This window comes from Oncorhynchus keta, chromosome 7 (genome assembly GCF_023373465.1).
Source record: "Oncorhynchus keta strain PuntledgeMale-10-30-2019 chromosome 7, Oket_V2, whole genome shotgun sequence".
NCBI classification, from domain to species: Eukaryota; Metazoa; Chordata; class Actinopteri; order Salmoniformes; family Salmonidae; genus Oncorhynchus; species Oncorhynchus keta.
In genome coordinates, this window is record NC_068427.1 from 27,281,094 (window position 1) to 27,297,865 (window position 16,772).

Here is a 16,772-nt window from a genome sequence, read left to right on the forward strand (position 1 = left end):
CATGAAATTAGGACAGTTCTGCATCCTTAAACAGCAATCGGCAGTTGAAACAAAGCTTTTATCCCGTCCCCATTTCACTAAAATGCTGAGGGATGTGGCTGGAAAAATGTCATCACTCTTAAATGTAGTTAGAACTATGTATGCAAGGACTGACCATCCATGATATAAAAATGTGTTTTAACCATGTTGAGGCCATATAAGGTTTACATTTACTTTGTTTTTATTCCAATGTTTGTAAACAATTTATACTTTTGTTTCTGGTTCAGTAGATTTCAACTAAGCTCAGGGGGCATTTATAAAGTTACAGTTGAAGTTTACATACACTTAGGTTGGAGTCATTAAAACTTGTTTTTTAACCTCTCCAAAAATTTCTTGTTAACAAACTATAGTTTTGGCAAGTCAGTTAGGACATCTACTTTGTGCATGACAAAAGGTTTTCCAACAATTGTTTACAGATTATTTCACTGTATCCCAATTCCAGTGGGTCAGAAATGTACATACACTAAGTTGACTGTGCCTTTAAACAGCTTGGACAATTCCAGAAAATGATGTCATGGCTTTAGAAGCTTGATAGGCTAATTGACATCATTTGAGTCAATTGGAGGTGTACCTGTGGATGTATTTCAAGGCCTACGTTCAAACTCTGCGTCTTTGCTTGACGTCAAGGGAAAATCCAATGAAATCTGCCAAGAAAAAGACCTCAGGAAAAAACTGTAGACCTCCACAAGTCTGGTTCATCCTTGGGAGCAATTTCCAAACGCCTGAAGGTACCACGTTCATCTGTACAAACAATAGTATGCAAATATAAACACCATGGGACCACGCAGCCATCATACCGCTCAGGAAGAAGACGTGTTCTGTCTCCTAGAGATGAACACACTTTGTTGCGAAAAGTGCAATTCATCCCAACCGTGAAGCACGGGGGTGGCAGCATCATATTGTGGGGGTGCTTTGCTGTAGGAGGGACCGGTGCACTTCACAAAATAGTATCATGAGGTAGGAAAATGATGTGGCTATATTGAAGCAACATCTCAAGACATCAGTCAGGAAGTTAAAGCTTGGTCACAAATGGGTCTACCAAAAGGACAATGACCCCAAGCATACTTTCAAAGTTGTGGCAAAATGTCTTAAGGACAACAAAGTCAAGGTATTGGAGTGGCCATCACAAAGCCCTGACCTCAATCCTATAGAACAGTTGTGGGCAGAACTGAAAAAGTGTGTGCAAGCAAAGAGGCCTACAAACCTGACTCAGTTACACCAGCTCTGTCAGGAGGAATGGGCCAAAATTCACTCAACTTATTGTGGGAAGCTTGTGGAAGGCTACCCGAAACATTTAACCCAAGTTTAAATTGTTTAAGGCAATGCTACCAAATACTAATTGAGTGTATGTAAACTTCTGACCCATTGGGAATGTGATGAAATAAATAAAATCTGAAATAAATCTATTATTTCGACATTTCACATTCTCAAAATAAAGTGGTGATCCTAACTGACCTAAGACAGGGCATTTTTACTAGGATTCAATGTCAGGAATTGTGAAAAATTTAGTTTAAATGTACTTGGCTAAGGTGTATGTAAAGTTCTGACTTCAACTGTTTATTCTTCATGAATCAATGGGTACATATGATTTGTTTATAAGTATAAAAATGGATGTAACCACTTCAGATTGACCCTTTAACACTACCTATACAATTAATTTAATTGTGGTTCATCCTGCCATATAAAAACAAAGTCATTTTGCATAGGACATATATTTAATTCTAATCAGCAGAACAAGATTCACATCATTCAGAAAATCTGAGCATTAAGCCAACACATTTCACTCAGTGGAATACCATCCTTGCAGAGATCACATCTTCCATTCAGGTTGCAGTATAAATACAAACAAGAAATATTCCTGGTCTCATTCCGGACAGCTGGCCACCAACAGCACACTGCAAAAGGAGAACAGAGGAGTGTCAACTTCAGCACATATAAACCATTTCATATAGCAGTCAGACCATATGAAATGTTGTAAATCCAATGTGACAAGGTTATGAATACTCTGATCAAAATAAAAACACTACCAAAATACAAGTTTGTCCCCATCACTGCTTGTGAGCATCATTTAATAAATCACATTTAATCCAATTGATCTCCTTTAAGTCAATCCAAGAGAAAAAAAATCCCTGCACCACCAAAGGTTATTTTCTCTCATCCATAAACAAACACTACAGCTGTTGACATCAGCAGCTTGATCAACTTCAGCAGAAAAAAGGCAGAAACTTACAGGGGACACTGCAAAACATGCAAAAGTTAGGGGCCTTATCCACAAAGCATCTCAGAGTAGAAAATGTGTTACGGGTCTAAAAAGCGGTAGATCTGTTCCATGAGCGCTATTTCTATACTTCCCTTAAGTTTTGTTTTTGCATCTTTTACTTTTGTACACCAGCTTCAAAAACAGCTGAAAATACTATATTTGTGGTTATTGAAAATATATTTCACAGCAGTTTAGACAGTTTAAATGGTTCAATGACTACCTATGCTTGTTTTGTCAAAGTGAAATTAGGCAAACAGGAAATGGCAGATGGATTTCGGAATATTGTACCTTTAACTTTATTTTAATGTAGATAAAAATGACCGAGTAGTGTTTACTACTGATTAGGGTTGGATCGAAATTCACAGAATTGGTACCTGGAGGAAAATGTGGAATGGTCATTAAATTTCAGTCAACTGGAGGGTTTAGTATTTTTTTTAAATCTAGTCCAGGGGAGGGTCATGTAATTCGTAATTGATTAAATATATATTTCTCAGTGCTTTAGAATGTATTGCTTATTAGAAGATGAGATAGATAGACAGATGTACTATTTATCGATGTGTGCTCAATGCCGCCCCTCATCTCTGATTCTCCACCGGGCACGCAATATCAAGTGAGCCTACAGGCTATTTAGTGTGGTCTACATCAAATGATAAATAGCCTACAGGCTACGAAGTGCATGTGCGGAGAAGCACCGAGCAAAGTTATATTTCTAAGGTAGCTGCTTGGATGGTGTAAATAAAACTAGTCTGTACTACACACTGCAATGGATATTCCAAACCTGAGCCTGGACTGCTCTGGCAAATCAAATCTAATTTTATTAGTCACATGCGCCGAATACAACAGGTAGACCTTACAGAGAAACACTTACAAGACCCTAACCGACAGTGCAGTTTAAAAAAATACAGATAAGAGATTAAAGTAGTAAGTAATTAAAGAGGAGCAGTAAAAATTAAACAGCATCATCATTACACAGGTGCACCTTGTGCTGGGGACAATTTAAGGCCACTCAAATGTGCAGTTCTGTCATGCCACAGATGTCTCAAGTTGAGGGAGTATGCAATTGGGCATGCTGACTGCAGGAATGTCCACCAGAGCTGTTACCAGATAATTTAATGTTAATTGCTCTACCATAAGTAGCCTCCAACATCTTTTTAGAAAATTTGGCAGTACGTCTAACCGGCCTCACAGACCATGTGTATGGTGTTGTGTGGGCAAGCGGTTTGCTGATGTCAACGTTGCGAACAGAGTGCCGTATGGCGGCAGTGAGGTTATGGTATTGGCAGGTAGGCATAAGCTACAGACAACAAACACAATTTTATTTTATCAATGGCAATTGGAATGAACAGAGATAGCATGACCAAATCCTGAGGCCCATTGTCATGCCATTCAACCGCCGCATTCACCTCATGTTTCAGCATGATAATGCACGCCCTCATTTCGCAAGGATCTGTACACAATTCCTGGAAGCAGAAAATGTCCCAGTTATTACATGGCCTGCATACTCACCAGACAATTGACCCATTGAGCATGTTTGAGATGCTCTGGATCGACGTGTAAGAAAGCGTGTTCCAGTTCCCAACAATATCTAGCAACTTCGCACAGCCATTGAAGAGGAGTCCGAAAAAAATCCACAGGCCACAATCAACTGCCTGATCAACTATGCGAAGGAGGGCTGACCCCAATTAGTAGACTGGTCAATTGTTTGATCGATATGCTGTTGGTCGTGGCCTGTGCATTTTTAGTCGAGCAGTTGCATATACAGTACCAGTCAAAAGTTTGGACACACCTACTCATTCAGGGGTTCTTTATTTTTACATTGAAGAATAATAGTAAAGACATCAAAACTATGAAATAACACATATGGAATCATGTAGTAAACAAAACAAAAAAAGTGTTAAACAAATCAAAATATATTTAATATTTTAGATTCTTCAAAGTAGCCACCCTTTGCCCTGATGACAGCTTTGCACACTCTTGGCACTCTCTCAGCCAGCTTCATGAGCTAGTCACCTGGAATGCATTTCTTTACTTCTTAATGCGTTTGAGCCAATTAGTTGTGTTGTGAGAAGGTATACAGAAGATAGCCCTATTTGGTAAAAGAACAAGTTCATATTATAGCAAGAACAGCTCAAAAAAGCAAAGAGAAACAACAGTCCATCATTACTTTAAGACATGAAGTTCAGTCAATACGGAACATTTCAAGTGCAGTTGCAAAAACCATCACGTCACTATGAAACTGGCTCTCATGAGGACTGCCACAGGAAAGGAAGACCCAGAGTTACCTCTGCTGCAGAGGATAAGTTCATTAGAGTTACCATCCTCAGAAATTGCAGCCCAAATAAATGCGGCACAGAGTAACAGACATCTCAACACCAACTGTTCAGAGGAGACTGCATAAATCAGGCCTTCATGGTCGAATTTCAGCAAAGAAACCACTACTAAAGGACACCAATAAGAAAACTTGCTTGGGCTATGAAACATGAGCAATGGACATCTGTCTTTTGGTCTGATGATTTTTGGTTCCAACTGCCGTGTCTTTGTGAGATGCAGAGTAGGTGAACGGATGATATCCGCATTTGTGGTTCCCACCATGAAGCATGGAGGTGGTGGTGTTTTGCTGGTGACACTGTCAGAGATTTATTTAGAATTCAAGGCACACTTATACAGCATGGCTACCACAGCATTCTGCAGCGATACGCCATCCCATCTGGTTTGCGCTTGGTGGGACTATCATTAATTTTTCAACAGGACAATGACCCAACACACCTCCAGGCTGTATAAGGGCTATTTGACCAAGAAGGAGGGTGATGGAGTGCTGCATCAGATGAATTGGCCACAATCACCCGACCTCAACCGAACTGAGATGGTTTGGGATGAGTTGGACCACAGAGTGAAGGAAAAGCAGGCAACAAGTGCTCAGCATATTTGGGAACTCCTTCAAGACTGTTGGAAAAGCATTCTAGGTGAAACTGGTTGAGAGAATGCCAAGAGTGTACAAAGCTGTCATCAGGGCAAAGGGTGGCTACATTGAAGAATCTCAACTATATTTTGATCTGTTTAACACTTTTTTTGGTTACTACATGATTCCATGTGTTATTTCATAGTTTTGATGTCTTCACTATTATTCGACAATGTAGAAAATAGGAAAACCCCTTAAATGAGTACGTGTCCAAACGTTTTACTGGTACTGTATGTAAATGTGATTTGACTTTTTTTATTTCTAATAAATTAGCAACAATTTCTAAAAACCTGTTTTTGCTTTGTCATTATGGGGTATTGTGTGTAGATTGATAAGGAAAAAGAATAATCAATTTTAGAATAAGGCTATAACGTAACAAAATGTGGAAGAAATCAAGGGGTCTGAATACTTTCCGAATGCACTGTATATACCAACTAGACTGACTGATGGGGGGGTTGCTGTGTTGATGCCACCATGTCTCCATCTTGGCAATCACCCACCGCTGTTTAAAAAAATGTGGGAGCTATATAAATGCATGTAATAATGTCTACATTCGTTTGTGCAATATTAATTGTATTACAGACACAGGCTTAATGCGTCCTTTTAAATGATATTGTGAGATTTTTTTTCTTCCTTTTAGTATAACTTGGAGACTACTAATGCTACTGTCCCCACTACAACAACAAAAATACATGAAAACTTTGTCCATGTAATAATTAATTAAAATACTGTAGAATTCCATTAATTCCTATGCTCCCACTGCGGAGTGTCATATGGCCTACCAGTGGCTTCAAAGCCTCTAAATGGCCAATACGTAGAATCAGCAATCCGGAGTTTATATACAGTGCCTTCTGAAAGTTCAGACTCCTTGACTTTTTCCGCATTATGTAAGGAGACTTATTCTAAAATGTATAACTTTTTTTTATCCCCCTCAATCTACACACAATAGCCCATAATGACAGAGCAAAAAAAGTTGTTTTGATAATTTATTAAAAACTCAAATTAATCTTACATAAGTATTCAGAACCTTTACTCAGTACTTTGTTGAAGCACCTTTGGCAGCAATTACAGCATTGAGTCTTTTTGGGTATGATGCTACAAGCTTGGCACACCTGTATTTGGGGATTTTCTCCCATTCTTCTTTGCAGATCCTCTCAAGCTCTGAAGGGTGGATGAGGAGCATTGCTGCCCAGCTATTTTCAGGGTCTCTTCAGAGATGTTCGATCGGGTTCAAGTCCGGGCTCTGGCTAGGCCACTTAAGAACATTGAGATTTGTCCCAAAGCCACTCCTGTGTTGTCTTGGCTGTGTGCTTATGGTCATTTTCCTGTTGGAAGGTGAACCTTCACCCCAGTCTGAGGTCCTGAGCGCTCTGGAGCAGGTTTTTAATCAAGGATCTCTCTGTACTTTATTCCGTTCATCTTTGCCTCAGACCTGACTAGTCTCCCAGTTCCTGCCACTGAAAAACATCCCCACAGCATGATGCTGCCACCACCATGCTTCACCGTAGGGAAGGTGCCTGGTTTCCTCAAGATGTGACGCTTGGCATTCCAGCCAAAGTGTTCCATCTTGGTTTAATCAGACCAAATAATCTTGTTTCTCATGGTCAGAGTCCTTTAGGTGCCTTTTGGCAAACTCCAAGTGGGCTGTCATGTGCCTTTTACTGAGGAGTGGCTTCCATCTGGCCACTCAACCATAAAGACCTGATTGGTGGAGTGCTGCAGAGAAGGTTGTCCTTCTGGAAGGTTCTCCCATCTCCACAGAGGAACACGAGAGCTCTGTCAGAGCGACCATGACCAAGACCCTCCACCAATTGCAGTTTGGCCGGGTGGCCAGCTCTAAGAAGAGTCTTGGTGGTTCCAAACTTCTTCCATTTAAGAATGATGGAGGCCACTTTGTGCTTGGGGACCGTCAATGCTGCAGAAATGTCATATTCAATCAATTGAATTTACCACAGGTGGAATGCAATCAAGTTGTAGAAACATCAAGGATGATCAATGGAAACAGGATGCACCTGAGCTCAATTTCGAGTCTCATAGCAAAGAGTAAATAAGGTATCTTTAAAAATATATATATATACACATTTGAAAAAATGTCTAAAAACCTGTTTACACGTTGTCATTATGGACTAGTGTGTGTAGATTGCTGAGGATTTTTTAAAATTCCATTTTAGAATAAGGCTGTAACGTAACAAAATGTGGGAAAAAATCAAAGGGACTGAATATACTTTCCGAAGGCACTGTTCATCATTGGTTATTCCCCATCATTTGCAACTTGGTCAATGAGCGTCATCACCAGCTTTCCTTTGTTGTACCTTACTCAAACTGTTGTGATTACCAGCTGAGAAAGTTTTGATTTATTCCTGGCTCAGTTTGTGTCTGAGCAGTGTCTTAACATCATCCTAAAACATCATCCTAAAACCTACAGAGTTTTTCTTATCTGAAAACTGTCTTTAACAGGATTTCTAGGACATTTGAGCCATTGAGGATACGGGACACATCTCGGGCAGAATGTTATTTTCACAACATAGGCACTACAAGTGAGGCTAAATTATGCGTCATGACATGCAAGATCAATAGACATATTTGAGACTCACCGACCACTTATTATATGGAGTTATATTAAATCTTGAATCCAAGCGCCCTCATACAATCCTTATGTGCCTCGATGAGATCTGTGCAACTTTCTTCACCCTTCTCAATGATGCTGAAACAGAGGAAATTGTCATCAGCAACTGCATCAGTGGAAGCTCCTCAGAGAAGGAAGGGGAGGACCATCCTCCTCAGTGAATTTCATAAAAATGGTAAAACATTGAAAAAAATATCCTTTTTAGATAAAACTATACGAAATATATTAACGTTACCAAATAATTGATTAAAACACACTGTTTTGCAATGAAGGTCTACAGTAGCCTCAACAGCACTCTGTAGGGTAGCACCATGGTGTAGCCGGAGGACAGCTAGCTTCCGTCCTCTTCTGGATACATTGACTTTAATACAAAACCTAGGAGGCTATTGGTTCTTACCCCCTTCCATAGACTTACACAGTAATTATGACAACTTCCAGAGGGCATCCTCCAACCAATCAGAGCTCTTGTAGCATGAACTGACATGTTGTCCACCCAATCAAAGGATCAGAGAATAAATCTAGTACTGAAAGCATAAGCTACAGCTAGCTAGCACAGCAATGCACAAAATGTGGTGAGTAATTGACTCAAAGAGAGAAATAACATTTTTGAAGAGTTAACAAATGTGTTTCTTCAAAAATGTAGTTTTTTTTTATCACTTTCAGTTTCACTTACTTAACTAGCAAATGCCATGTTAGATAGCTGGCTATGACTATCCAAAACAACACTGGAAGTATGCCAAGTAGAGCTGTTCTTGGTTTTATTTATTGCCACCGGGGCCCGCCAGTCGAATTGTTTAATGACTATACACTAACGTTACTGCATGATTGTTGAGCATTTAGTAACGCATTAGGTCTATTAGCTATGTTGACTAGGACGTTACTTTAGCTAAAATGGGGACAGCGATGTAGGCTGTGCGTAGCGGTTATGAAATGGTTTGGCTTGTAAAGGTTTTTTCACCTGGTCACATACAGATGATGTGTTGTTCATTGAAGTTCACAAACGAAGGGAAAAGGTGAGAGGAGTAGAGTATATACAGGCAAGAATGAATACAATGTGGCTGCTATGAAAGTGAACTGTGTTTATGCGTGATCAGGGGTGTATTCATTCCTCTGATTCTTTTGGGAAAAAAATCTTAAACGGAAGAAAACGAAACAGGGATAAAAAAATACTAATTGGTCCAATAGAAACTCTTGTTTGCAACTGTTGGACTAGTGATTACACCCTAGATAATATAGAAGCAGGCAAGAGTGTGCAAGGTGGTATTTAATGTGTCACTGTCTGTCCAAGTGTCACTATCATCTCAAATTTCTCTCTCAACCGGTGGTGTACGTTGTAAACTTTCCTTCATAATAAGCCAGGTTGTAGCAACCTCATAATGGATATAGGGAACATTTGAGTATCATGTTACATTGAACTGGGTGAATGGAATATGAAAGACAGTCATCCAACACGATGTAATAGAAATAAGGCCATGCTCATGTAAAAACAAAATCGTCCTCCCTCATCATAAACGGCACAGACCGTCACTGAACTGCATACTACAGAGAAGACAGTCCACGAGAAACTTTCACTTTACAAGTATAATGCCACTCAAGTTCCAATACATATAAGCCTACCAAACATCCCTGACTTTCTTCGTCTCAGGGCACGCACAACAGGGTTTCAGTGGTTTCTTCTCTGTGCCCTCAATGGCCCTCAATGGCCCGACGCTGGCAGCAGACATGGAGGACATTTTTCAGGCTGTAAAATAAACAGTGTAAGCGATTAGCTGCATGGCATCATCATAAAACGGTCAATGTTATCTCATATCCTTGGAACGTCACTACCCTTAACCATATTAAACGCTAACTTCAAAATTGGGTATGGATGTCCCTAGGATCCCGGATATAACGGACCATCATAGAACGCAGAGTGAAAATGGAGCCAACTTTACACGAGAAGATACTCTGCTGTTACAAAGTGACAGTTCTCAATATATTTGCTAGCTTCCCAAACTGATGGCAACATTGTGATTGATTGTAGGTAGTTATTTAACTAAAGACAAACAGTTTCCTATAGCTGATGTCACATTATAGGTAACTTAATATCACGTAGAAATTCCATTTGCAAAACCAAAACCACACCATCTGCTAGAACCAAAACTATATGTCTAGGCTAGTTATCTAGCTAACGTTAGCTTACATACAAAGCTATATTTTAGAAAAACATTAGCTTGTAATACTGTATGTCAAGATCACTCGTACTGAATTATTTAAGAACAGTGCACAATTAAACATTCAGTAGAGAAGATATTTAACAACACACTAGCAAAAATAATCCTTATGTAACATACTTAGCTAGCTAGCTGTTATGCCTTCATGCGCATGGACGCCGATTTATGTGTCCTTCCTTATACAACACGGTGTAGCCAGTTATGTTTTTGATGGTTACGCTAAGATTTCTGGGACATTCAATTTTAATTTCCAAGCTGCAACAAATTGACAAGTGTAGGTCATTCCACTCATTTTTGCTTCTACCAGGGGCGCAACTTTCACGGGGGGGGGGCATGATGCCCCCACATTCTGAAATTGCATATTTGTCCCCCCAGTTTTATCATTGCACTGTGATACACAACGCAGCACCGGTGTGCTTCAGGACCATCAAATTTTATTGGTCACATACACATATTTAGCAGATGCTACTGTGGGTGTAGCGAAATGCTTGTGTTCCTAGCTCCAACAGTGCAGTAGTATCTAACAATTCACAGCAATACACACACATCTAAAGTAAAATAATGGAATTAGGAAATATATAAATATTAGGAAGAGCAATGTCAGAGTGGCATTGACTAAAATACAGTAGAATAGAATACAGTAAACTGTAGCGACCAGCACAGACAGCTGTGTGTTATGTGTTAGGCTAGTAGGTGGTTGTGTTGTACTTACCAGTACCCAGAGTTCAACCTGCTATCTGCCAATCACGGGAATGCCTGGAATGTTCTGATGCCAGGCATCCTGGCGGTGGCGGAGTGGCGTGGAGGGGGGTTGGGCAGGGGGATGGAGCATTGGCAGTTAAGACCAGGTTAAGCCTTTGTTCTCTCTTACGTCTCCCCTTCACAAGAGAAGGTCACGGGTTGGCTTGTGTGTTATCTTTCATTTATTTGGTGTGGGCTACGGCCAAACAGTATCCTGTGTAAAGTTGGGTTAATAAACCGTCAATTAGTAAACTCAATCCTCTGTCTGGACAATTTTTCCTTTATGATCTAGTCAGGTCATTACAATACATATGAAATGAGTAAAGCAGTACGGTATGTAAACATTATTAAAGTGACTAGTGAGCCATTATTAAAGTGACCCGTTATTCCATGTCTACATACAGTGGGGCAAAAAAGTATTTAGTCAGCCACCAATTGTGCAAGTTCTCCCACTTAAAAAGATGAGAGAGGCCTGTAATTTTCATCATAGGTACACTTCAACTTTGACAGATAAAATGAGAAGAAAAAAAATCCAGAAAATCACATTGTAGGATTTTTTTTGAATTTATTTGCAAATTATGGTGGAAAATAAGTATTTGGTCACCTACAAACAAGCAAGATTTCTGGCTCTCACAGACCTGTAACTTCTTCTTTAAGAGGCTCCTCTGTCCTCCCCTCGTTACCTGTATTAATGGCACCTGTTTTAACTTGTTATCAGTATAAAAGACACCTGTCCACAACCTCAAACAGTCACACTCCAAACTCCACTATGGCCAAGACCAAAGGACACCAGAAACAAAATTGTAGACCTGCACCAGGCTGGGAAGACTGAATCTGCAATAGGTAAGCAGCTTGGTTTGAAGAAATCAACTGTGGGAGCAATTATTAAGAAATGGAAGAAATACAAGGCCACTGATAATTCCCTTGATCTGGGGCTCTATGCAAGATCTCACCCCATGGGGTAAAAATTATCACAAGAACGGTGAGCAAAAATCCCAGAACCACACGGGGGGGACCTAGTGAATGACCTGCAGAGAGCTGGGACCAAAGTAACAAAGTCTACCATCAGTAACACACTACGCCGCCAGGGACTCAAATCCTGCAGTGCCAGACGTGTCCCCCTGCTTAAGCCAGTACATGTCCAGGCCCATCTGAAGTTTGCTAGAGGGCATTTGGATGATCCAGAAGAAGATTGGGAGAATGTCATATGGTCAGATGAAACCAAAATATAACTTTTTGGTAAAAACTCAACTCGTTGTGTTTGGAGGACAAAGAATGCTGAGTTGCATCCAAAGAACACCATACCTACTGTGAAGCATGGGGGTGGAAACATCATGCTTTGGGGCTGTTTTTCTGCAAAGGGACCAGGACGACTGAGGAAAGAATGAATGGGGCCATGTATTGTGAGATTTTGAGAGAAAATCTCCTTCCATCAGCAAGGGCATTGAAGATGAAACGTGGCTGGGTCTTTCAGCATGACAATGATCCCAAACACACCGCCCGGGCAATGAAGGAGTGGCTTCGTAAGAAGCATTTCAAGGTCCTGGAGTGGCCTAGCCAGTCTCCAGATCTCAACCAGTCTGTGACAACACTTTATTCCCTCTGTGCAGCAAACACTGGACAAGCAAGAAACTATTTTAAAGCAATCTGACAAATCTCTGAAGTTAATTTACAAATTGTATTAAGTGTTGATAGAGGCTTTTCCCTCAGATGACACACAGCTGTACATTTCAATGAAACATGGTGAAGCCCCAAAATTGCCCTCGCTAGAAGCATGTGTTTCAGACATAAGGAAGTGGATGGCTGCAAACTTTCTACTATTAAACTCGGACAAAACAGAGATGCTTGTTCTAGGTCCCAAGAAACAAAGATCTTCTGCTGAATCTGACAATTAATCTTAATGGTTGTACAGTCGTCTCAAATAAAACTGTGAAGGACCTCGGCATTACTCTGGACCCTGATCTCTCTTCTGAAGAACATATCAAGACCATTTCGAGGACAGCTTTTTTTCCATCTACATAATAGTGCAAAAATCAGAAACTTTCTGTCCAAAAATGATGCAGAAAAATTAATCCATGCTTTTGTCACTTCTAGGTTAGACTACTGCAATGCTCTACTTTCCGGCGACCCGGATAAAGCACGAAATAAACTTCAGTTAGTGCTAAATACGGCTGCTAGAATCCTGACTAGAACCAAAAAATTTGATCATATTACTCCAGTGCTAGTCTCTCTACACTGGCTTCCTGTCAAAGCAAGGGCTGATTTCAAGGTTTTACTGCTAACCTACAAAGCATTACATGGGCTTGCTCCTACCTATCTCTCTTCTTTGGTCCTGCCGTACATACCTACACGTACGCTACGGTCACAAGACGCAGGCCTCCTAATTGTCCCTAGAATTTCTAAGCAAACAGCTGGAGGCAAGGCTTTCTCCTATAGAGCTCCATTTTTATGGAATGGTCTGCCTACCCATGTCAGAGACGCAAACTCGGTCTCAACCTTTAAGTCTTTACTGAAGACTCATCTCTTCAGTGGGTCATATGATTGAGTGTAGTCTGGCCCAGGAGTGGGAAGGTGAACGGAAAAGCTCTGGAGCAACGAACCGCCCTTGCTGTCTCTGCCTGGCCGGTTCCCCTCTTTCCACTGGGATTCTCTGCCTCTAACCCTATTACAGGGGCTGAGTCACTGGCTTACTGGGGCTCCCCCATGCCGTCCCTGCAGGGGGTGCGTCACCTGAGTGGGTTGATTCACTGTTGTGGTCATCCTGTCTGGGTTGGCGCCCCCCTCTTGGGCTGTGCCGTGGCGGAGATCTTTGTGGGCTATACTCAGCCTTGTCTCAGGATGGTAAGTTGGTGGTTGAAGATATCCCTCTAGTGGTGTGGGGGCTGTGCTTTGGCAAAGTGTGTGGGGTTATATCCTTCCTGTTTGGCCCTGTCCGGGGGTGTCCTCGGATGGGGCCACAGTGTCTCCTGACCCCTCCTGTCTCAGCCTCCAGTATTTATGCTGCAGTAGTTTGTGTCGGGGGGCTAGGGTCAGTTTGTTATATCTGGAGTACTTCTCCTGTCCTATTCGGTGTCCTGTGTGAATCTAAGTGTGCGTTCTCTAATTCTCTCCTTCTTTCTTTCTCTCTCTCGGAGGACCTGAGCCCTAGGACCATGCCCCAGGACTACCTGACATGATGACTCCTTGCTGTCCCCAGTCCACCTGGCCATGCTGCTGCTCCAGTTTCAACTGACCTGAGCCCTAGGACCATGCCCCAGGACTACATGACATGATGACTCCTTGCTGTCCCCAGTCCACCTGGCCATGCTGCTGCTCCAGTTTCAACTGTTCTGCCTTACTATTATTTGACCATGCTGGTCATTTATGAACATTTGAACATCTTGGCCATGTTCTGTTATAATCTCCACCCGGCACAGCCAGAAGAGGACTGGCCACCCCACATAGCCTGGTTCCTCTCTCGGTTTCTTCCTAGGTTTTGGCCTTTCTAGGGAGTTTTTCCTAGCCACCGTGCTTCTACACCTGCATTGCTTGCTGTTTGGGGTTTTAGGCTGGGTTTCTGTACAGCACTTTGAGATATCAGCTGATGTACGAAGGGCTATATAAATAAATTTGATTTGATTTGAACTGTATTAGAGCAGAATTGTGGCGTGTCAGTGGAATGAACCCATCACATTTTGACTTGCAATAGGTGGGACCTATAAAAAAAATGTTTAAGTGATAACACGTCACTCATTAAAGCACAAGAGAAAATAAGTGGTGCAAGCAGTAGTTTTCCCATACTAAAGCTAGTAACGTTTTTAGTTAACCTTTATTTTTATCAGGGAGTAATACTGAGACCAAGGTCTCTTTTACAGATGAGCCCTGAATTACATGAATTACAGAAAATGTTGTATATTACAATAATGTATACCTTTCTAAAATTATCCGCAACCATTGTTGCAATCCCTATTACCAGTCTGTTCAACCTCTCTTTCGTATCGTCCGAGATCCCTAAAGATTGGAAAGCTGCTGCGGTCATCCCCCTCTTCAAAGGGGGTGACACTCTAGACCGAAACTGTTATAGACCTATATCCATCCTGCCCTGCCTTTCTAAAGTCTTCAAAAGCCAAGTTAATAAACAGATCACCATTTCGAATCCCACATTACCTTCTCCACAGTGCAATCCGGTTTCCGAGCTGGTCATGGGTGAACCTCAGCCATGCTCAAGGTCGGGCCAATTGAGGTAGTATGTACTGTATGTGTGCCATTCAGATGGTGAATGGCACACACATACAAAAGAAAGACAACAGTTAAATATGTCTTTGAACAGGGTATATGGTACATTAATAGGTGCCAGGCTCACCAGTTTGTGTCAAGAACGGCAAGAATGCTGGGTTTTTCACACAACAGTTTCCCACGTGTATCAAGAATGGTCAACCACCAAAAGTACATCCTGCAAATTTGACAACAGTGGGAAGCAATGGAGTCAGCATGGGCCAGCATCCCTGTGGAACCCTTTCGACACCTTGTAGAGTCCATGCCCCGACGACTTGAGGCTGTTCTGAGTGCAAAAGGGGAGGGCAACGCAATATGAGGATGGTGTTCCTAATGCTTGGTATACTCAGTAACCTAAGCATCAGAATAAGCTGCCTCAATATTGACAGCCATAGTTGATAATACATCGTTCTAGGAGCTGATCCATCATCAGTATTGTGGAATAATTACAATTTTAAGGTAAGATCGAAATGGAGAAAGCTGATCCGAGAGCAGTGCTGCCTTTCTTTTGATCATATCAGTATCGACACATGCCTCAACGATGCACTTAGCAAATGTTCTTTCTGCATGGTGTTTTGGGAAACGCATGTTACATCTTTTGCCATTTTAGGAAAGATGCATCGTTAAAACAAGACTGTTCCATGACTATCGAGAAACGGGGCCCAGTACAATAGCCTACACATGGAGAGGAACCTAAAGGCACATACAGTATCAACCGATACTACTCACCCGACAGACTGGGCAGGTGTGGACCAGTACTGCCTTGGCTTCAGTCTTCTGGTCTGCCGTTTCTCCCTTCCTAGCAGCCACTGCCAGAGCATCAGTCAACAAGTGAAAATTCAACTTGAAATTAGCATTTTATATCAATGCTCTCTAAATTTGTTTACATCCCTATAAGTGAGCATTTCTCCTTTGCCAAGATAATCACCTGACTGGTGTGGCATATCAAGAAGCTGATTAAACCGCATGATCATTACACAGGTGCACCGTGTGCTGGGGGGCAATAAAAGGCCAATTTAAAATGTGCAGTTTTGTCACACAATACAATGCCACAGATGTCTCAAGTTTTGGTGGAGCGTGCAATTCACATGCTGACTGCAGGAATGTCCATCAGAGCTGTTGCCAGAGAGTATAATGTATTTTTTTCTACCAAAAGCTGCCTCCAACATAATTTTTAAGAATTTGGCAGTACTTCCAACCGGTCTCACAATCACAGACCACATGTAACCACGCCAGCCTTTGATCTCCATATCCAGTTTCTTCACCTGTGGGATCATCTGACGGGGGGTGGGGTTGCGGAGGAGTATTTCTGTCTGTAATAAAGTCATTTTGTGGGGATAAACTCATTCTGATTTCCTGGGCCTGCCTCCCCAGTGGATGGGCCTGGCTGCCAAGTGGGTGGCCTCTAAGGCCCACTGATGGCTGTACCCGTGGGCATCACAAACACCAGGCATCTTCCTTTTCAATTGCTCCACCTCCACACTACCCCAGAAATCACTCCCTTTAACTGTGCCCTGTATCTAAGTGCAAAGAAAGATACAGGTCTTTTCCCAAGTTGCTGCGCCCTCTGATCTGAAGAAACACAAACAAACCACTTTGGGTTACCTTCACCGACACAAAAGCACCCACCATATTTTCCAACAAACCTGAAACCACCCATGAATGAGCCAGAAGACATGG

At 41.6% G+C, this 16,772-nt stretch overlaps 1 protein-coding gene across 3 annotated transcripts; it reads right to left on the reverse strand.

Annotated features, from left to right (window-relative positions):
* Positions 1 to 1,735: 1,735 nt before the first annotated feature.
* LOC118386247 (cytochrome c oxidase copper chaperone-like) lies at positions 1,736 to 10,961 on the reverse strand. 3 transcript variants are annotated; one of them, XR_004826171.2, is made up of 5 exons: positions 10,218 to 10,408; positions 9,502 to 9,625; positions 7,853 to 7,962; positions 3,703 to 3,759; positions 1,736 to 1,934 (listed from the first exon to the last, which is right to left on the reverse strand). XR_004826171.2 is itself a non-coding variant. In XM_035773832.2 (4 exons), exons 2-3 carry the CDS (start codon positions 9,615 to 9,617, stop codon positions 7,878 to 7,880), a joined length of 201 nt encoding a protein of 66 aa, XP_035629725.1. In that variant the 5' UTR covers positions 9,618 to 9,625; positions 10,810 to 10,961; the 3' UTR covers positions 1,736 to 1,934; positions 7,853 to 7,877. The 3 variants fall into 3 exon arrangements, 2 of the variants coding, with proteins under 2 accessions (XP_035629725.1, XP_035629724.1); XM_035773832.2 differs by lacking the exons at positions 3,703 to 3,759; positions 10,218 to 10,408 and adding an exon at positions 10,810 to 10,961; XM_035773831.2 differs by lacking the exon at positions 3,703 to 3,759 and having other exon boundaries at positions 10,218 to 10,405.
* Between the last annotated feature and the right edge of the window lie 5,811 nt (positions 10,962 to 16,772).